Source organism: Elephas maximus, chromosome 11 (genome assembly GCF_024166365.1).
Source record: "Elephas maximus indicus isolate mEleMax1 chromosome 11, mEleMax1 primary haplotype, whole genome shotgun sequence".
In the NCBI taxonomy this organism is placed as follows: domain Eukaryota; kingdom Metazoa; phylum Chordata; class Mammalia; order Proboscidea; family Elephantidae; genus Elephas; species Elephas maximus.
The window spans coordinates 67,613,901-67,636,617 of NC_064829.1; the positions used below are offsets into that span (position 1 = coordinate 67,613,901).

At 42.1% G+C, this 22,717-nt stretch overlaps 1 protein-coding gene across 1 annotated transcript in view; it reads left to right on the plus strand.

Moving 5' to 3' along the window:
* The window catches only part of LOC126086135 (O-acyltransferase like protein-like), a 50,416-nt gene extending 49,915 nt beyond the window's left edge, over positions 1-501 (plus strand). Inside the window, 1 exon segment of the mRNA XM_049902331.1 lies at positions 269-501. Within this exon segment, the coding sequence (XP_049758288.1) occupies positions 269-394 (126 nt within the window). The 3' untranslated portion in view covers positions 395-501.
* The last annotated feature ends 22,216 nt before the right edge of the window (positions 502-22,717 follow it).

The window sequence follows — 22,717 nt, forward strand, 5'->3', positions numbered from 1 at the left end:
AGCCCCGGCTCTTAGTTCTGATATAGTAGCGCAACTTGTTCTCTTTTCAAGAAACAAAGCAAATAGGAAATCACCCCCCCCCCTTTTTTTTAAGCAGTCTTATTGTACTATTTTATTGTGGGGGATGGAAAGAGGATGGCTTCAGCACAGGATGATGTCTCATTTTTAATCTTTAGAGCAGTTCATACCACAGATCCATTTCATACGGCTGGGATGGAACACTTTAAGATCCACACACAACAGAAATCTTGCTCTGCTTCCTCTCCAGTTCTCTCTCATCTCTGGACACTGTTTACTGACCTTCATCGCTGGGCTGGCCCTGATGCTGTTCATTTAGAAGCCATGTCAGGAACTGAAGAAGTGCTCCCTGGGATCGATACCTACAGAGTTGTGAGTGGTCTGGTTAAAACCCAAAGAATGGATGGCCCCGTGTTTGTGGTACTGAAGGAAGGCAGGGGTGGCCTCATTTATATGATGAATGTTTGTGTTCCTGCAAGGGGCGTAAGTCTGATTTTGTGAAATGGAAGTTTAATACATACAAGTTCTACGTGTTTAATATATAGAAGAGTTCTGTGGTAACTTTTTTGGTTGAATAATAATCACCCTTGGCTATGCCCTCCATTGCAAAACAGTCTGTTTTTTTTGTCTTTTTCTGAATTTGCTTTTATGTCCCAATGATCATAGAAAACATGCAAATGTAGTAAATTTAATATAATTTGGGGTCTGAAGCTATATGCTCACTTTCCTCAGTAAAGTCACTGTATGTAGGTTTCCATAATTGTTTCTGTTATTATGTTGCCTTGTAATTTTACCCTAGAACTGCAGGACAATATGACCCACCTGCAGGCAGAATTCATGGGCTTGTCATTGCAGGTCTTTTAATTAAACACTCTTTTCTACATCATAGCCCATCAACAAAAACTCCTGCCAGGGAAGGAAGAGACCTTAGTGATTGGCTTCTATCCAAAACTCATTTTTCAGCAAAATAATCTAGGTTCTCTCCTAGGCACATAACTTCACATTAACCGTCCACACTTACGTATGCCTAACATCACAACAGTGGAAGTATTTATTAACAGTCATGGTGACCCAAGGTGATTATTAGCATGGAATATTCCATACCTGTGCGTGGTCTCTGTGTGTTCAGGTCCACATCGGTGATCAGAGCTGCAGCATATCCACTCCCCCTCAGTGATTTCCCTTCTGAAAGGAAGACCTTGGGGACTGGGGAGTGGGAAGGTCTGAAAACTTTCAATCCTTTGATAGGCAATGTGACAGCTAACCTCGTCCTCTTCCAGCCTACTGTGGATAATGAGCTGGGTCTCCCTGATGTCTGGTGTCTCAGTTATCTAGTGCTGCTATAACAGAAATACCACAGTGAGTGGCTTTAACAAACAGAAATATATATTCTCACAGTTTAGGAGGCTGAAAGTCCAAATCCAGGGTGCCAGCTCTAGTGGGAGGCCTTCCCCCTCTGTCAGCTCTGGGGGAAGGTTCTTGTTGCTTCTGCTCCTGGGTGATTGTCAGGTGACCTGGCATCTCTCTTCCCCAATCTCTGCTTGTTGGCTGGCTTGTTTAATCTCTTTCCTATCTCAAAAAGCGACTGACTTAAGACACACCCTGCACTTATTCTGTCTCACTAACATAACAAAGAAAACCCAAACCACAGGTGTAAACCAAAAATACCAAACCTGTTGCCTTGGAGTTGATTCCGACTCATAGTAACCCTATAGGACAGGGTGGAATATCCCCATAGGGTTTCCAAGGCTGTAAATTCTTACGGAAGCAGACTGCCACATCTTTCTCCCATGAAAGAGGCTGGTGGGTTCAAACCATCGGTCTTTCAGTTAGCAGCCTAGCTCTTTAACCACTGCACCACCACAGATATATGGTCTAGGATTTACAATACATATTTTTGGAGGACACAATTCAATCCATAACATCTGGTCTTTCTGCTGTCAGAACCTGACCCTGGCATATTCAGTCTCCTCTGCAAGAAAATGGGCCAAGCTGGTCGCCTTTTTAGGTGAGGCTGAGGTACATCGAGTTCCTCGGGCGCCCCCTGGTGGCTGATTCGCCACCTGAGTCCTCTAACTTAATTAGGCTTCTGAGGAGCTATTGAAGGCTTGTGGCATTTACAGGAGAAACACTGCAGTATGTGTGGGCACCAATGGGAAATCACCCACCTACAACATTGCTCTGCAGTTAAGTTGCCAGTGCCCCTGGTTATAAACCTAGAAACCTCGGGCCCATGGAAATGGCTTTCCAATTACTAAGGTAGTCTTTGAATATTTCTTTATAAGGGGAAAAAAACACCCTGTCCACTATCAAAGTTTCATAAAACGTAAGGTAGGAATTAAAAAAAAAAAAAAAAGAACCATTGCCGTCAAGTCAATTCGGACTCATACCCTGTAAGACAGAGTGGAACTGCCCCATAAGGTAGGATAAAAAAACCCAACCCACTGCCGTCGAGTCGATTCCCACTCATAGCGACCCTACAGGACAGATAGAGCAGCCCAATTTTGTCCTGAGTTTTGTTTCAACTCAGTGTTTCCTAGAACTTTAATACATACGATTGTGCAGACCTTATTAGAATCCTTAAATTGTAAAAAAGCATATGACATTTATGAGACAACTGGACATTTGAATACTGACCAGGTACTTGGTAATGTTAAGGACTTATTAATGTTTTAATGTGATAATGGTAATTGTGGTTATGTAAAGAGTACTTATCTTTTTAATGAATACTGAAATATGTATGGATGAAATGATATAAAATCTGGTATTTGCTTCAAAATATAAAGATCGGTTAAGTGGTCAAAATTTTGGGGGCTAGGTGTTTGCAACACAGGAGTTAATTATATTATTTTCTCTACTTTTGTACATGTTTGAAATTTTTGTAATAATGAAGTCAAAACAAATTTATAGCGGCGGCAGTTTCAGAGTAGAGTAAGCATCAAGTAACAGGTACGTCTTCTAATTCTTCCTAAATTCTGAAATCCATGTTTCACACCCACACGCCAACCTGTGAGTAAAAATAGGTCATATCAACAGTAAAGAATTACCCTCCGCTGATCTAAAGGAACTTCAAACCAAAAACCAGTTGCCATCAACTCTGACTCATGGTGGCCCCATGTGCCCGAATAGAACTGTGCTCCACAGGGTTTTCTTTTTCTTTTGAACACTATATCATTTTATTATATATGATCACAAAATATTTAGAAATAATTATAAACATTTTCATATTTATTTCTAAGTACATTGTGGTGAAAATATACACAACACACGCCACCTCAGCAATTTCTACATGTATAATTCAGTGATATAGATGATATTCTTCAAGTTGTGAGACCCCATTCTGCTCTCCTTTTCCCAGTTCTTCCACCACCATTAAAATAAACTCAATACCCCCTAAGCAAAACTCCCCTTCCCCACCCCGCCACTCCTGGTAACCACTAATAATTTTTGGTTTCTCTATGGAAATCGTAGTGGTGCAGTGGTTAAGAGCTACAGCTCTAACCAAAAGGTCAAATCCACCAGGCACTCCTTGGAAACCCTATGGGCAGTTCTTCTCTGTCCTTTAGGGTCTTTATGAATCGGAATTGACTCGATGGCAATAGTTTTTTTTGTTGTTTTGTTTTGTATTTATTTTTGTAAGGACCCCTGGTGGTAAGGTGGTTAAAGTACTCTGTTGTTAACCAAAAGGTCAGCAGTTCAAACCTACCAGCTGCTCTGTCAGAGAAAGATGTGGCAGTCTGCTTCTGTAAAGATTACAGCCTTGGAAACCCTATGGGTCAGCTCTGTTCACTATCAGTTGGGATCAACTTGACAGCGGTGAGTTTGGTTTTTTGGTATATATTTGCTTATTTCATGTAAGTGAGATCATACCGTATTTGTCCTTTAGCAACTGACATTTCAGTCAGCATAATGTTTTCAAGGTTCATATACATTGTGGTATGCATTAGGACTTCGTTTCTCTTTATGGCTGAGTAATGTTCCATTGTATGTGTGTAGAAACTTTTGTTTATCCATTCATCTCTTGAAGGACATTTCAGTTATTTCCTCCATTTGGTTAGTGTGCAAAGTGCTACAATGGACACCGGTGTTTAGATTTCCGTTTGCATTCCTACTTTCACTTCTTCTGAGTATATACCTAGGATTGGGATTTCTGGGTCATATGGTAGTTCTATATTCAACTCTTTGAGGAACTGCTAAACTGTTTTCCGGAGTGGCTGTACCATTTTACTTTCCTACCAGCAATGGATGGGGCTTCCAGTTTCTCCACAACTGCACCAATACCTATTGTTTCCCCCTTTTTTTTTTTTATCCTTGCTATTTCTAGTGGGGTGAGGTCCATGGGGTTTTCAATGGCTGATTTTTCAGAAGTAGATCACCAGGCCCTTCTTCTGAAGCACCTCAAGGTAGATTCGAACCTTAAACATTTTGGTTAGCAGCCAAGTGCATTAACCCTTTGAACTACCCAGGAACTCCCTTTGAATAAATAACCAGTAAAACCCGTTACCATCAAGCCTCTGCTTGTTCTTCTTTGGATTTTCTTCTTTTATTTGTACAGAACCATTTTCCCCTCCTCCACCATCACAGAAGCAGACAAAGAAGGGCAGAGAAGGGTGGGGAGGGAAGAAGTGCCCCTGTAGAAACATCCCAGTTGAATCTCTGCAGCTTGGCCAGGAAAGGGCACAGCAGCCTCGGCAGGTAGAGCCAGCTGGGCCTCCTCTTGGCTCCCAGGTAGCAACCATTTTGGAGGAAATGCTTTTGAAGACCATGGAGGAACCAGATATCCATCTCAGTTGGGCCCCAAGGAGAAAGGCCGGACAGTCTGCACCCTTTCTATCCTCCGCTGTGGCATCATTGGCCGTCCGTGTGCCATGGCGCACAGCAGGGTGTGTCTCCTCAACACCTCACTCTGGCAACTGCTTGCTCCAGAAAAGGTAGGGTGTTTTCTCAATTTCCATCACTTCAAATGGTTTAACTACTTTGGCATGACTCAAAGCCGTCATAGTTTCTGGAGGCTGGGGGGTTCCTGTCAATGGCCTTCATGGCTATCTCTTTCCCAGTCAGGTTCTGACTTTACTTTGGCCAGGTTCCCCTGGCCCAGGGACTTGAGGAGCCGGTTGTTGCCAACATGAGTCTCTTCATCAGCAGATGGCTAGGAAGCCCTTCAGCATCTTGGATTTACTACTGGGCTTGGAGTCAAGGTGTCCCAAGGTAGGCCCAAAACTGGTGACTGTCTTAGTCCAAATCACCTCAAAAGAAAATCACTTCCAACATTTATCTGGTAAACTGATCTTTATAATGGAAGCAAAACACAATGCCAGAGAGAAATAAAAGTAAATAAAAACAAATACTGACAAACCAAATTTAAAAAGAAAAAATGAGACAAAGGAAAAAATAATCAATAATAGAAAAAATGAGAAAATTAAAAATAAGAAATGAAGAAAAAAGAAAGATGAAAAATGAGAAGACAAAAATAAAGAAAAGTAAAAATAGAGAAAAACGAAAGTAAAATAATAAGAAAAGGAAAATATGAGAAAAAGAACAAAGAAAAGGGAAAAATGAGGAAAAGAAAAAAGAAAGTAAAGTAAAATAAGAAAATGAAAAAAAGAATAAAGATAAAAAAACAAAATGGGCAACAGAAAAGAGAAAAGAAAAAAGAAAGTAAGAAAAATGAGAAAAAGGAAAAAGAGTAAAGAAGAACAGAAAAAATTAACAGCAAATGAAGAAAACAGACAAAAAACCATAATGCCAAGGAAGAAAAAGGCAAACTTTGGTCAGTCCCTCGCCAGCTTCCTGAGTTAAATGATCCACAAACTATGTAGCCAAGGAATTATATAGAGGCTTGATATTCCAGAACAGTGGCTCTTTATGAGGTCATGGCAGAAAACCACCTATCAAGGCTGGGGATAATCCCCAGTGGTTTTCTCACTTTTGGGTCTGAAGAATCCCTTCTTTCTTTCGTAAGAACTGGCTATTTTACTAACAACATCATGCTGGCTACAGAATATCCTGTGGCAAAGGATTTCCTCATCTTCTTGAATATACTAAATGGCACTTCTTGGTTGCGTGGCTCTAAGTTTTGGCCTTGGCTCCCACCTGGATGGATTAGCAGATATCCTATAGGATTGAGCTGGACCGAAGGTCGAATATCTACTGATGTACCTCTTCTAGTTGACGGCCCCCTTTTTAAGAACTCAGTCCAGATCTGATTTCAATGGAATAATCATATCTTAGTTATCTAGTGCTGCTATAACAGAAATACCACAAGTGTGTGGCTTTAACAAACACAGAATTATTCTCTCACAGTCTAGGAGGCTAGAAGTCTGAATTTAGGGTGTTAGCTTCAGGGGAAGACTTTCTGTCTCCATCAGCTCTGGTGGCAGGTCCTTATCAGCAATCTTCCTCTGGTCTAGAAGCTTCTCAGCTCAGGGACTGGGTCCAAAGGATACACTGTGCACCTGGCTCATCTTTCTTGAGGGTAGGAAGTCCCTCTTCTCTCTGCTCGATTCTTTCTTTTATATCTCAAAAGAGACTGACTCAAGATATAACCTAATCCTGTAGATGGAGTCCTGCCTCATTAACATAACTGCCTCTAATGCTGCCTCATTTACATCATTGAGGCTAGGATTTACAACACATAGAATAATCACACCAGATCACAAAATGGTGAACAACCACACAATACTGGGAATCATGGCCTAGCCAAGTTGATACACATTTTTGGGAGACACAATTCAATCCATAACAAACCATCTGGCTTCTAGTTTTGTACCTCAAACAGGATTGAAAGATGTTATGGCTCATGTCAAAGTTCTGACTCTGTCTATTCAGTGTTTTCAATGATCCCACCCATGGACTCCAAAGAATTGAATACTGAAATTACTATGATGAGAAAAATAGTTCTTAAAAAATCAAATGGCCCTCTACATCCTGACTACTGTGCAAACAGGTACCTATGCCATTTTAAAACTGTTTGTTAATGCTGAATCTGAACTATTCTCTTCCTTCCTTAACTGATATTTTAATTGGTTTTCCTCTTTAAGTGGATGATGGAAAAAAAAAATTTTGCTATTTTATTTTAGAATCTTTTTCATCATTTCTATTATTATAAAACATGGTATCTGCCATAATTAATTCCACTTCAAAAGAATAATTTTCAAAGGTTAAAGAAGCCTTTGGTTACTAGAAGTTAGAACTCTGAAATCTGTTTAACATTGCCTGTGGAGATTATGTATATTATAAGAAACATAAAGGATCCACTGGGGCCCTGATGGAAAGGACTATACTTAGTCCTCCTTACTAATCCATGTGCTGTCAAATTACAGGGAATTAAACCTTGGATTCATCTGTTTTAGCTAAAGAAATCCACACTGCCCCCTGCCATCCCTGTGGACTTGTCAACCCTCTGGACAACCAAAAATTATTTCAAAATGCCCCAGTGGCCAGAACAGATGACTGTGCCAGAGATAGAAAGCTGAACCCAAGATCACAGAACAAAATTCATGTAAGTTGCTACAAAGTTAGGACTTTTAGGACTTGATTTCATGATTTTAGGGATCCTTTTTTCTCTTTTCCTTTTATACTTATTGCACATTTGCAAAATTATTTTATGGTGGTTCTAACAACCCTCCATGTAAATGCTTGAAAACGTTGTACTCTACTTGATACTTGTAGCTTTTGAAATAGCTTTATTTTACAAATTGGTGATAGTTTTCTTTACCATTTAGTTTCTCATACATTCATATAGTTGATATTTTAATTGTTTACTTATTCCTTGTCATCTTTGCCTGGAACTTTTCCTTGTCATACTGTCTCTTAGATTATTTTAACACTCCACTGCATATGTCAATAAGCAAAGGCAGAATTTGCTTTATTATGGCTACTATTTTTATGATATTTGCTTTATTATATGAATTTTGGCTAGCGTTCCTGCATTATGGCCACTTTATGGTATCCTTGAACTTGAAAGATCTATTTGTAACTTATCAGTTACCACGGAAAAAGTAGCTAATGATATTGCTGATGGAATGGAAGCCCAACAGAAATCTTTAAACCCTTCCTTAAAGTAGTGCTAGAAATGGAATAGCTCTTGATTTCCTCCTGGCACCATGAGGTGGTGTCTGCACCATCACTAATTCCTACTTTTGCACATGGATAAATACATCAGGAGAGGTAGAAAAGGACATAAACAGATACATAAGAAGGCCTTTTGGCTTCATGTGCTCCCTATGCCTGATTCTCCCTTTCTTGATATTTTTAGTTGGCTGCCTGAAGGAGCAGGATCTTGGATTTGCTCTGTTTTACTCACTTTCTTTTTTTTTTTTTTTTTTGGTACTTGGCATAGTCATTGTTATTTTAAGAATAATTAAATGTTATATGAAATGTTTTACTAGTGTTATAACTCAGGAAACCAATTTGATGCCTATAAAAAGAATAATGCACATTGAAAGTACTCATATTTCAGACAGACTTGAGTTCAATCTCTGAGCTGGCCCCTCAGAAGCCACATTATTCCTCCAATGTGGCCTTGCCCTACACAGATCCTAATGACTGGACCACAAGAAGCAAAAGGCTGAAATTACAGCACAGTGAAGACGTCGGATGGCGCCTGACTACTTTTCACATTTGTAGTGTCTGGGGTCTTAAAGGCTTGTTAACCAAGCAGCCATCCAAAACAACCACCTGATGCTCATGTAAAAGAAGGCATTCTTTTTGATGTGGTCAAAACGTTGACTAAAAAATTTCTCTTGAAATCCTTGATTAAAAGGAGGGAATGTATACCCAAAAAACCATTGCCGTTGAGTCAATTCCAACTCATAGCGACACTATAGGACAGAGTAGAACTGCCCCACAGAGTTTCCAAGGAGTACCTGGTGGATTTGAACTGCCAACCTTTTGATTAGCAGTCATAGCTCTTAACCACTACACCACCATGGTTTCCAGGGAATGTATAAAGGTTTTAAAAATTGAGTTTCCTGGTATATCATAGGTATATGGCCTTGGGCCTCTGGCTGGGTGGAACCAGCTGACTAATTTCTTCCCATTCATTGGTGGAACCAGCAGACCTTGGCCACCTATCAATAATCTTTTGAACCCCTTGAGAGCACACACTTCTGCAATTACACGAGTGTACAAAATTCCCTTAATCCATGTATATTCATATAACCAATCCTAATCAAAGTCCTGCTTCAAGTTATCCCACCTTCCACTTTACTGATTGTTCACCTACCAATCAGAATATTTAAGCTAAGTTCCTGATTCAGCCCTACAGCTCTGCCCGTGTGACTGCGGCTTTTCTGAGCATTAGCTTTCACTTTGTGAGATCTAATGTGTCCCTGGCTTGAGCTGTCTTTACTTTCTATAAATCTCTCTTGATTTTATTTTTAAATAGAGTACTGTCATTACTCTACAACAGTACCAATTTACACACCCACCAGCAGTGTGTGAGAGTTCTGTTTCCTATCTAGTACGTCCTATTGCCTGCCTTTTAAATTTTAACCTTTCTGTGGATGTGTAGTTGTGGTTTTAATATGCATTTCCCTGATGCCTAATGAAGTAGAGCACTTTTTCATATGCTTCTTGGCCATTTCCTTCTCTGTGAAGTGTCTGCTGAAGACTTTTACCCGTTTTTCTATTGGGTGGCCTACCTTTTGCTTATTGGCTTAGAGGCATTCTTTATATATTTTAGATATGAAGTCTTTGTTGGATATGACCCTGCATGCATTTCCTCTACTCCCCACTCATCCCTGTTAGCCCTCTGATGCCACCTCCTACTATTTTACCCACTGCTCATTCTATTCCAGCCATTGGACTTCTTGTTCCTTGAACATACCAAACACTCCTACATTCACTTTGTCTTCTGTAAAATGGGCTAATAATAGTATCTACCCTTGGGGTGGAAACCCTGGTGGCATAGTGGTTAAGTGCTACAGCTGCTAACCAAAGGGTTGGCAGTTTGAATCCCCCAGGCGCTCCTTGGAAACTCTATGGGGCAGTTCTACTCTGTCCTACAGGGTCACTATGAGTCGGAATCGACTCATCGGCATTGGGTTACTGGGCTTACTCTTGGGGTTATTGTGAGAGTTAAATTATACTAACCACATAATGGACATAAAGCACTTAGCACAATTTTGGCATATAGCAAATGATCAATAACTGTTAATTTTTTTTAATATTTTATTTATTTTTGGTGGCAATACACACAGCCAAACATACATGCATTCACAATTACTACATGGAAAGTTCAATAACATTGGTTACATTCTTCACATTGTTTCACCATTCTCATTATCTCTACTCATGCATGTTGTTTTATCGCCCTTAATGCAGGCTTTCTGCTTCTTAAAGTTTTCATTTTTGCTTTAGATTCACTGTTGTCACCTTATGCTCATATAGATAATTCTTTTTAAGAACACTATGCTCAAGGCAAAAATTCTTCATTAACTGGCTAAACTGTTGTCTAGTTTAACAATGGCTTCATGGGATAGTTTCAGATCACAATTTAAAGATTATTTCCAGGCATTAGATTAGGGGGTTCTCCTAGTCTCAGTGGATCCATTAAGTCTGCTTTCCATATGAGTCTGACGTTCTGTTCCATGCTTTTCCTCCTTTTGATCAGGATCCATCTAGTGGGTCCCTGGTCAAAATGTTCAGTAATGGTGGCCGGGCACCATCCAGTTCTTCTGACTATGACTCCCTTTCTGACCGAGGACATTTAGTCCCCACACTGAGGGCGCTAGCTTGGACAAATAACTTCAGGACAAAGAAAATGTCACGATGACCCCCATTCTTGGTTTGAGAAAATTGTGATGCGTTTATGAATGGTTCCATCTAAAGTATGGTTTGAATACCTAGTTACATAATAATTCCTTCTCCGAAACGAGACATTTTGAATGGTAAGCTGTAATGGAATAATATTATGACTTATGAATTAGAACATTAAATTAAATGACATTCTTTTCTGTCATCTGTTGCTTTATTCTTGGGGGGAAAAAGCTGAATTTCTACAGAAAGAAGAGGTGTCTGAGGCCCTCCTGTGGATTTTTTTTGTCATTAATAAGTCCATCTTCAGGGAGTGGGAATAGGAGGAGAACCAGAATTTGTAGGATTTGTTGTCGTTGATGTTATTGGCGAGTTGATTCCAATTTATGGTGACCCCGTCTGTTGCAAGTAGAACAGCTTCATAGGGATTTCTTGGCTATAATCTTAAAGGAAGCAGATTGCCAGGCTTTTTCTTCCACAATCCTTTGGGTGGGTTCAAACTGCCAATTGTTAGGGTTCACAGTTGAGGGCAAATATTTTGTGCCACCTAGGGACCTTCGTAGGATTTTTACTCACATGTTAAGACCTGACCCGCAATAGGAAAGTGTTCAGGGCTCTGGTCTCTGGGGTGGGACAGCTGTCTGTGTGAATCCTAGATCAACTTCTTAATAGCCAGGGGATCTGAGGCAAGGTACTTCACCTTGCTGAGACTGCAAGGTTGTTACAGCTACAGTGACCCTTCAGGGAACCTTCCCTTGTGAGTTCTTGTTTGACCCGTGGGTTATTTAAAATTGTGTTGTTTAATTTCCAAATATTTGTGGAATTCTCAAATTTCCTACTGTTATTAATTCCTAATTTAATTCTATCGTGGTCGGAGAACATACTTTATATGATTTCAGTCCTTTTATATTTATTAAGACTTTTTTTTTTGGCCAAGCATAAAGTCTGTCCTGGATGATGTTCCAAGTGTGCTTACAAAGAATGTATAGTCTGTTGTCATTGGGTGGAGGGTCCTAGAAATGTCAGTTAGTTCAACTTGGAGGGTGTTACATATCCTTACTATGTCTAGTTCTAGTTCTCGTTTCAACTCTGTCAGTTTTTATTTATTTATTTTGAGGCTCTATTGTTAGGTGCACACGCAATTATAATTGTTATATCTTCTTGATGGAGTGACCATTTCATCATTTTATGATTTGGAACTATAGTTCTTTGTTTCTAGTATTATTTCTTGTCTTAAAGTCTATTTTATCTGACAGTAACAGAACCATTCCAGCACTCTGTTGATTACTGTTTGTATGGCATATCTCCTTCCAGCTACTGCCTGGTCCTGCATCATTCCCATGGTTGGTTGCGGATAAGACTGTTGTGATCTACAGGGTTTTCATTGGCTAATTTCAGAAGTAGATCGCCAGGCCTTTCTTCCTAGTTCATCTTAGTCTGGAAGTTCCGCTAAAGCCTGTTCGGCATCATAGCAACATGGAAGCCTCCACTGACAGACAGATGGGTGATGGTGATACATGAGGTCACTGGTTAAGAATGGAGCCTGGGTCACCTGCACAGAAGGCAAGAATTCTACCTCTGAAACACCACTGCCCCCATGAGTGAAAGGTAGTGTGTGATTATTTCAATTTGCATTTCCTTGTGTGACATGAGGGTGAACATTTTCCATGTGTCCATTTAGAGTTTCCTCTTCACAGACTGCCTACCATATCCTTTGCCCATTTTCCTATTGACTTGTTTGTCTTTTTATTATTGATTCTGAGATGCGCCTTATGTACCCTGAAGACTAATCCTTTGTTGATTATCTGTGTTGCCAATTCCAGTCTGTGGCAACTTTGTATATGATGTTTTTTGTATGTCCTTTGAGTTCTTTTTAAGGTGGATTTGTGAGGTTGGGGAACACTGGTGGCACAGTGGTTAAGAGCTTGGCTGCTAATGAAAAGGTTGGCAGTTTGAATATACCAGCCATCCCTTGGGAACTCTATGGGCAGTTCTACTCTGTCCTGTAGGGTCGCACAGCAATGTGTTTGTTTTTTTTTCTTTTTTGTGAGGTTGGAACAGTTCTAAACATGGGCCAGTTTTGCCTTTCCAGTGGCGATTTGGCAACGCCTGAAGACATTTTCGTTTGCGCTATAGTGGGTAGGAATCCCAGGGTGGTGTAAATTGTTAACGTGTTCGGCTGTTAACCAAAAGTTTGGTGGTTTGAGTCCACCCAGAGGTGCCTTGGAAGAAAGGCCTGGCAATCTACATCCAAAATTCCAACATTGAAAACCCTATGGCACACAGTTCTACTCTGACATACACGAAGATGCCATGAGTTGGAGCCCACTTGATGGCAACTGGTTTTTATAGTGGGTAAGAGACCAGGATGCTACTAGACATCCTACGATGTACAGGACAGCCTCCACAACAAACCACTATTTGGCAAAAAAAAAAGTCAGTACTGTCGACGTGGAGAAGCTCTGGGTTAAAGAATGTTGGTGATGACTGCTGTGTTCGCGTGAGCCAGGAACTCTCCTGTGAAGCTCATGTGAAGGTGTAAAGCCCCTCAAAGACTTAGTACTGTATTTGGGGCTGTCAATACTTAGTAAGTAACACTGGGTCATACTGTGCTGAACTTGGTAACTATCCCTTGGCAGAATGTGGCGAGTCTCTTGCAGGAAACGTGACTGAGTCTCCAATCTAATATTTGCTGTAATCACAACAGGAGGAGGAGGTGCTGTCACTGCTTTTTAATCAGGCCCCATTTGGTTGCTAATGAACCCTCACATGTATTATTTGTGTTATGTGCTATTTCAAAAGCACACTATTATTTTTTGGTCCCAAGCAAATTATCAGTTGTTTGTTGTTCACTAAAAAAATTCATGCTCTCAACACTGATGTGGAGTAAGCATGCCTCTGTTTCCATATCTGTAAAATGAAAGAATTTCACAAGATTACAAAAAAACACTGCTGGCAAGTTGATTCTGACTCATAGTTATTCTGTAGGACAGAGTAGAACTGCCCCATAGGGTTTCCAAGGCTGTGAATCTGGTAGGTTCAAACCGCCGACCTTTTGGTTAGCAGCTGAGTGCCTCGCAACTTTTGGAGCTATAGTCTGTCTTTCAAGCCACCAGGGTATCCTTTGGCCAGAGATCATGTCCATCGCAGGTTCATCCAGAAATTTGGGGCACTGGCTCTCTGACAGATGCAGTGGGCACTCACTCATTGATACATGGATGCAGGTGGACACTCCATTCATTCAAGGATGCAGGTGGACATTTATTCAAGGACACAGGTGGTCACTCATTCATTCACAGATGCAGATGAACACTCATTCATTCACAAATGCAGGTGTGCACTCACTCATTTGCTCACTCATTTCTTTGTACATTCAACAAATATTTCCTTTTTCATTATATGTGCCAGACACTGTACAAGGCACTTGGGTATACAATGTTGAGAAACACAGATTCAATTTCTGCTCTCTTTTCCTGGACAAGGCTAACAATCATACCAAAAATACCTAATTACAAGCTTAAGTGAGAACAATGAAAATCTAACCTTGACTGGGAGGTCAGAGACAGAATTCCTCTCTTCTGAGGAGCTCAAAGTTCTGCTCATGGCAAGGATTTCTCTGTCCTGCAGGGCTGCCCCTGAATGTGGCTATAATGCCACACCAACCTCCTTCTAGTTTGTTTCAGGTTATTGCGTGGAACCTTTTGTAAGCCAGGCTGAAATTTTTCTTCTTAACTGGTCTTGGGGAACCACCCATGTGGTCATGGCTGAGGCTTGAGGATAGGTAGCAATGTAGCAGGAGCTGCTATAACGGGGTGGTGCAGCATCTGCTCCAGAAACGTAATTGCATTTTCAGATCTGCTAGTCCACTTCCACTTGTTGATGGAGTACCCATGCATGCATCCAACCTGTGACTTGCTGGATTCGATAACAAGTCATGATGGATCGCTTAAGTCACACAGCTGTGTTCAGATATTCTGTGGCTACCCACGCCCAATAGCAAGTAAGGAGCTATTTTTCAAAAGAAGAATATTAATAGCTAAAGAGAACTTGGCTCTGATCTATAACCCATGGGCCTATTAGGACTTGTCATAGGCTCCATACAGCATCCTGAGCTGCCACAGACACTTGGAGTGCCATCGGATCTGCTGAGTTGGCCATCAGCCAACTGGCAAAGCTAGACCAACTGGGGAGCCTTCTCTTACACCGAACTTTCAGAACAATCCCCAAAGCCACAGCTCAGAACCATGGGAGCTACTGCCTCTTCTACAACCGGGAAGCCGACTGTTAAGTTGGGCAATCAATTCTGCATGGCTAAGTCTGGAACGAGGCTTCCACGGCCATGCTTTGGAAGAAAGAAGCTACTGTGGTCAGGAAGTGAATTCAATCAGAAACAGCCATGATGAAGAAGCTGCCACAGAAAAACCAGACGTGATCAAGATCTTTTCCAGTAGAAACTACACAGTGGAAGTATTGTGTCGATCTCACTTCCACCTTCCGAATCGCACGTGAATGCCTGTTTGACAGAATCTAAATCACAGTCAGTTCTCTAGCTGAAAATGAGTCTAAGAAATGTAATTTTCCACTATCTAGGCTCTACAGCACAGTAGTTAGAGGTTGGGCGGATATTGCAGGCAGGTCTCCTGTTTCTAACCCACAGCTGCCACAGGGAACAGCTCTGTCAGAGCCCTTCAAAACATTAACCAAACTACTGCAGTAGCAACAGTTTCAGACTTGTGGAAGTAGCAGTGTTGTGGCAAACCACCACCACCTTTCCTCCTTTAACGGGAGAAATCAGTTTCTGGGCTCTGCTCCATTGGGTTTCAAGAAATACCATTTGCAGAATCCAGAAAAAGTTTTAGCTGCGCATGTTCAGGTGACCACAAGAGGGCAGCACTTGAGAGACCGGTGCAGGGATCATTGCCTTCTTGAAATTCAGCAGAAGCTTCCTAGGAAGCTGGAGACTTGCTAAACCATGAAGTAGAAGAGTCAAGAAGTATTCATGGTTTCCTCTTAAATGGCCAGCTTCCTTGGAAATCTTGGATATGATGAGGATTTCCCTAATAAGATTTTCATTTAGCCCTTTTGGAGCTGTATCTATTACTTCTAATCTACTGTATCTATTATTTTGAACTGAAAGCAAAATACCATTTTAGTGATTCCCACTGCCTTCTTTCTGAGGAACTTGAAATAAATCTTATGTTTTATTTACTTATTTTTCAATTTTTAAGATGAGAACTGTCTTTCAAACTTAACCTCATAGTGCCTGGGTCTTTAACACCCAATGCAGCTTTCCACCTAAGCTAAAGGCCAGGGCTGATCTCCTGGAATTCCTAGGTCAGAGGACGCCTCGGAAAATGCTCAACTCCAGGCTTTTCTGGGGGTTCCAGATCTCTGAACCAAAGCCAGCCCCAGGTCCAGCCCAGAGATATCACAAACTTAGGACAAACGTGGACCCACATCCCCCTTGGGAGTGACGGAAGGTCAGAGTGCCTTCTGGGGTGGCTTTAGGACAGATGCCTGTCTCAGTTTCTTAGTGCTGCTGTAACAGAAATACCATCAGTGAGTGGCTTTAACAAACAGAAATTTATTTTCTCACAGTTCTAAAGGCTGGAAGTCCAAATTCAGGGCACTGGCTTTAGGGCAAGGCTCTCTCTCTCTCTCTCTGCTCTGGGGAAATCTTTGTTTCCCCAGAAAATCTTTATTTCAGCTCTGGTATTCCCCGGTTCCTTGGTGATCTCCACTTGGCATCTATGTACCTGCGTTTGTGTTTGCCTATCTCAGTGTCTATGCTGTTCCTTATAACTCAGAGATGATTAGGTTTAGGACACACCTTACACTGATAGGACCACATTAACTTAACAATGAAAACCAGTTCCCAGTGGTATTACATCTACAGACATAGGGATTAGGATTCCAACACGTATTTTGGAGGGACACAGTTCAATCCATAACAATACTCAAGACTTAGCACCCTCTGGTGCTGGCCAGATCTCAGGTCGATTGGCCCCTCCTGCAGGCTTAGTTGGTGCATCTTTGGGTCTTGAATGCAGTGATGTAGCGTGGACAAGGAAGTGCTCCTTGGAACCACAGTAGGTAACAGTGAGCTGATCTGGTGACACTGGCTAAGGCAGAGCCCAGGGAGAAGTTAAAGGAGGTTTATCTAAGCCAGTCGTTCTCAAAGTGGGGTCCCCAGACCAGCGTCATCAGCATCACCTGGACGCTTGTTACAAATGCAGATTCTCAGTCTTCACCCCAGACCTTTTGCACCCGACACTCTGGAGCTGGAGCCCCGCAATCTGTGTTCCAACAGGCCTTCCAGATAATTCTGACGCATGCTCAAATTTGAGAGCCTGCAAACAGTATTTATGTGGAAAATGGGCATGGCTGCCAAGCCAGGTGAGGCTTGAAGTAAATTAAAGAGAAAACGAGAGTGAGAAGAGAGAAAAAAAAGTAATAACAGAGAAGAAAAAAATTTAAGAGCAAGGGTAGCGTGAAAGAGCCTCCCTTCCCTGCCCCTCTGCTCCAGGGTATTATCAGCAACCTAATATCTATCGAAAGCTTTCAACTCTGCTGTGTCAAATTTATTTGGCTAAAAACAACTCTTGTGGTAGTGACCTTTTATTCAGCTAATATGACTCCCTGCAGTGCCTCCAAAGCACACAGAGAAATTGGAGGACTGATGAAAATCTTCAAAGTCCACTAAATACTAAACCCTTCCCAAACACTGTGTACTTTTCAGAGAGAGTTTTTCTTTATTGGAATTTCAAATTATTGAAAGGTTATCTGTCTCCTGTTCCTAGAGGAATTAAAATAAAACAAAAAGAAGAAGAACACACTGTGATACGTGCCATGTGTTTTCTTCACTCACTGGCGGGGCTTATCTGACTGCGGTGATGGGCAGACAGTGGGAAGATTCCAGAATCAGTCCCTAAAATATCACCAGGAGCATGGGAGTCTCATGGTGAATTTAGAAAAAAAAAAAGAAGTTGACTAGAGATTTGGAAAGTTGGTTAAAATAAGATCATGGATGCCTGAGAAAAAATACCTGGTTGCCTATTTAATCAAATTGACAGTATAACATTTGGAAATAGAAAAAGAAAACTCAATAATGACATGCATAAAAGTTAAATCAAAGTTGGTTTCTAAAAAAGTCCATTAATCTGAGACTGGAGGGACCCCAGAGGTCATGGTCCCCAGACCTTCTGTTAGCCCAAGACAGGAACCATTCCCGAAGCCAACTTTTCAGACAGGAATTGGACTGGACTATAAGATAGAAAATGATACTGGTGAGGAGTGAGCTCCTTGGCTCAAGTAGACACATGAGACTATGTGGGTAGCTGCTGTCTAGAGGGGAGATGTGAAGGCCGAGGGGGACAGAAGCTGGCTGAATGGACATGGAAATACAGGATGGAGAGAAGAAGTGTGCTGTCTCATTTGGGAAGAGCAAAAAGGAGTATATAGCAAGGTATGTATAAGGTTTTATATGAGACTGACTTGATTTGTAAACTTTCACTCTAAGCACAATAAAAAAAAAAGTCTGTTAATATATAAAATTTTTTTTTTTTTTGGTTAATATATAGTTTACCAGAAATCCCACCAAAACTAAAGCCAAACCTATTGCCATCGAGTCGATTCCTACTCATAGCGACCCTATAGGACAGAGTAGAACTGCCCCATCGGGTTTCTAAGGCTGCAATCTTTACAAAAGCATGTTGCCACATCTTTCTCCCATGGAGGGGCTGGTGGGTTTGAACTGCCCACCTTTTGGTTAGCAGCCAAGCACTTTAACCACTGTGCCACCAGGGCTCCTTCACCAGAAATCCTTATCCATTTATTTAATATATGCTCCCATCTACCCATTGCCGATGAGTCGATTCCGACTCATAGCAGCCCTATAGGACAGAGCAGAACTGCCCCATAGGGTTTCCAAGGAGTGCCTGGTGGATTCAAACTGCTGACTTTTTAGTTAGCAGCCATAGCTCTTAACCACTACGCCACCAGGGTTTCCATGCTCTCATCTAAATACTTACTATTCCCAGCTCAGCAATTAGGGACAGAAGTGTTTGCTCTGTGTAACCCAGAAGAGGCTGCCCTGGCTGACCATGTGAGCAGAGATGGGCTGGCCATTTATGAATTCAGTGACACCAATTTCATTTGCTCTCAGACACTACTGGTGATGTTGTTAGTCGCTGTTGATTTTGACTCATGGCGACCCCATGTGTTACAGAGTAGAACTGCTCAGTAGGGTTATCCTGTAACCATATTAAGATGCAAACTTGCTCTGAAAGAAAGCAATGTCAGAATTTCCCTCTCTGGTTACAGAGATTGCTTGCATGATTTCTGTGCCACGTCTCGTGAAAGCATAAACATCCTCCCCATGCCTGTGCAGAGGCACAAGCTGCCTAATGCTCGAACCCACGACAGTCAGGAACCTGCGCCTGAGACTGAGATGTGGTGAGAGGGAAGTGTGATTTCTTTTCAGCCCATTAGCAAAATTGAGTCTAATCCATATCTGATGTGCTTTGCTCTTCTCCACCACCACAAAAGTCAAATTAAGAAGAGAGTCTTCAGCTGCTGCTGTGAATGGTAGGGTGGGTTTGGTTAAGCCAAGTGGTATTTTCCAGAGGGGAGGGAGGAGGATGTTTCGTCAGGTGTGAAAATGAGCTCTTTAACATGAGTTCACAAGGATTGAGGACCCACCCCGTACCTAAAGATGTGCTACTCTCTTTGGATTAATTATTTTACTTAATGCTTAAAACAACCCCAAGTTACCATTATGGTTGTTTCTATACTACAGCCTTCAGTATGGATGACACCTCAACATAAAGAAAACAAAAATACTCACAATTAGACCAAAGATGGAAGTTATCTAGGATTTTATTTTATTTGGATCCACAATCAACACCCATGGAAACAGCAGTCAAGAAATCATGATGCATTGCATTGGGCAAATCTGCTGCAAAAGACCTATTCAAAGCGTTAAAAGGCAAAGACGTCACCTGGAGGAATAAGGTGTGTCTGACCCAAGCCACGGTATTTTCAATCATCTCAAATGTATGTGAAAGGTGGACAATGAATAAGGAAGACCAAAGAAGAATTGATGCCTTTGAATTATGGTATTGGCAAAGAATATTGAATATACACTGGACTTCCAGAAGAATGAACAAATCCATTTTGGAGGAAGTACAGCCAAAATGCTCCTTAGAAGCAATGACGGTGAGACTTTGTCTCGCATACTTTGGACATGTTCTTAGGAAGGACTGACCAGTCCTTGGAGAAGGACATCATGCTTGGTAAAGTAGAGGGTCAGTGAAAAAGAGGAAGACCCTCAACAAGATGGATTTACACAGTGACTGCAACAATGGGCTCAAACATAGCAATGATTGTGAGGATGGCACAGGACCAGGCAGTGTTTCATTCTGCTGTACATAGAGTAGTTATGAGTTGGAACTAACTTGATGGCACCTAGCAACAACAATCCAAGCCTGCTGCCATTGAGTCGATTATGGCTCATAGTCACCTTATAGGCCAACATAGAACTGCCCCACAGGGTTTCCAAAGCTGAAAGCTTTACAGAAGGAGACTGCCACATCTTTCTCCTGTGGGGTGGCTGGTGTGTTTAAACCACCGAACTTTTGATTAGCAGCCAATTGCTTTAACCACTTAGCCACCAGGGCTCCTATAGCAATACAGTTGAGGAAAATGAGACTCAGGGAGGTTAAGTAACTTGCCCAAGATCACAAAGGCAGTAATTGACAGAGAAGGGTTTGAATCAAGGCAACCTGTTCCCTGGACCTCAGAACCCTAATAAAGAATAGAAGGCAGTCCTAAGGCAGTAGATTTCAGGCCCTGAGGAAGAGGATGCTGTGTTGACTGAGCAGAGGCTGTGGCCCATCACACAGCTCCACTCCACTTGACTTTATCCTCTTCTGATACCTGTTACTTGACTACAGGAACATGACCGTCCCTCACCTCCCCCTGCAGTGAGCTCATAGGGCCTTCTGAGCCCAACCATGCCTAATCCTCTAGCCAGTGTTCCATGGAGAGGCTCAGTTCCTGTGATTAGTAGGTGACCCCACTCCTTGGACTTGTCTTGCTAGCATACTTAATATGCACTTGCACTATCCCTTCCCTGCACACCTGAGTGGAAAGAGGAGAGCTGCCCACATGGCAGGGCCTGAACTCTCCCTGATCTCAGAGGGCTGGTTCTGGGACACCTGACTGTTGGTTCAGGGGCAGGTGACTTAGCCAGTACCTACTGAAGAATCAGGAAGCAGGACCCTAAGACTTGAGATCACCACACCAACGATAGTATTTTTAGAAATAGACGTGAGAGCTGGAATTTGGTTCACACCCCAGGCTTGATTCCTGAGTACGTATCTTGTTTCTCCAGTAAGAGAACACATCCTAGAAGGCAGGCATATTTCTTCTCCTAGAATGACATGCTCTTTATCCACCCACTCCTACCTCTACACCCAGAATGTATCAACTTCATTTAATGGCATTGAACACTTTCATTCAACTTGTCCTTTATCTTTCATATATATGGCAATGCCTTTCAATTTTCAGATTTCTAATAAAGCACTTACAGAGGCTCTTTAAAGATCTCTAGTGGTGCACATGGGTAAGCACTTGACTGCGAACCAAAAGGTTGGTGGTTCAAACCCACCCAGTAGCTCCAAGTGAGAAAGACCTGGTGATCTACTTCTGTAGAGATTACAACAAAGAAAACCCTATGAGGCAGCTCTACCCTGTCGCATGGGATCACTAAGAGTCAGACTGACCTGAAAGCACAACCGGGTGGTGTTTTGTCATGTTGTACGTAGGGTTGCTATGAGTAGGAACCAATTTGACTTGGCATCTAACAACAACAAGAATAACAGAACAATAAGAGGCTCTTTAGAACCCTGGGTAGTGCAAACGGTTTGCCCTTGGCTACTGTTAGGTCTCACGGTGTCACCTGTGTCATATGCAGAAAGGTTGGAGGTCTGAATCTACCCAGAGGCACCTCGGAAGAAAGGCCTAGCAATCTACTTGAGAAAAATCATCCATTCAAAATTCTATGGATCACAGTTCTACTCTGACACACATGGGGTTGTCATGAGTTGGAATTGACAGCAACTGGAAAGAGAAAGAGAAAAGCTTTTTGGGACAATATTTTCCACTGTTAAAGAAGAGGTACGTAAAGGAAACCTTTTTTTTTAAGTAAAAAATGAGCTGCTGTGCAAAAGATAGCTGCCATCCAAGACCTTAAAATGCAGAATTGCCCAGCAAGAACAGCATTCCCATCACCACTCAAGGCTGCACAGTCAGCCAAGCAGGGGAAGCGGCAGCCCTTTCATCCTTGAAGTCTATTATTTCTGCAGTGAGTTTTGAAATAGGGAGTTGGAACAGCTGCTGTGGAGTGACTTTCCTTCCTGCACCACAGCTCCCACCAGAGGAAAACCCTCTGTTCTTCTCCACCTCGCTTTCCCCTCAGCGCTAGGCCTCAGGTCTCGGAAGGGCAGGTTGCAGCCGGGCCTGCAGAGAGAACGTTCTTGTTGGGCCTCCGGAGTCTCCTGTCACATGCAGACTTCTGATGCCGTCCTTTGCTTGGCTGGCCCTCTGTGATGTAGCGTGGCTGCAGCAGGGTGGCATAGGCAGGCCTGTGGCATGTGTGATGTGGAGTAACTGGGGGGCCGACGGGGGCAGCCTTTGCGGGCAATAGAACAATGAAGGCCAATTGGGTCTCAGTGTGGATGCACGGCCCAGCGAAGAGGAGGACACCATGCAAAGGGCGCTCTGTTGCTTCTTTTTTTGTGTTTAATTGAAAAGGTAGCTGTGTGACCTGCTTCTTGGGGGTAATGGCATTTCCTTTTGTGTGTCCGGCCTGTGGTGTCTTGGGGACCATGAACTTTCTCTTGCACAGTTCTCATTGCTGGCATTTTCCAGCAATGCCCCT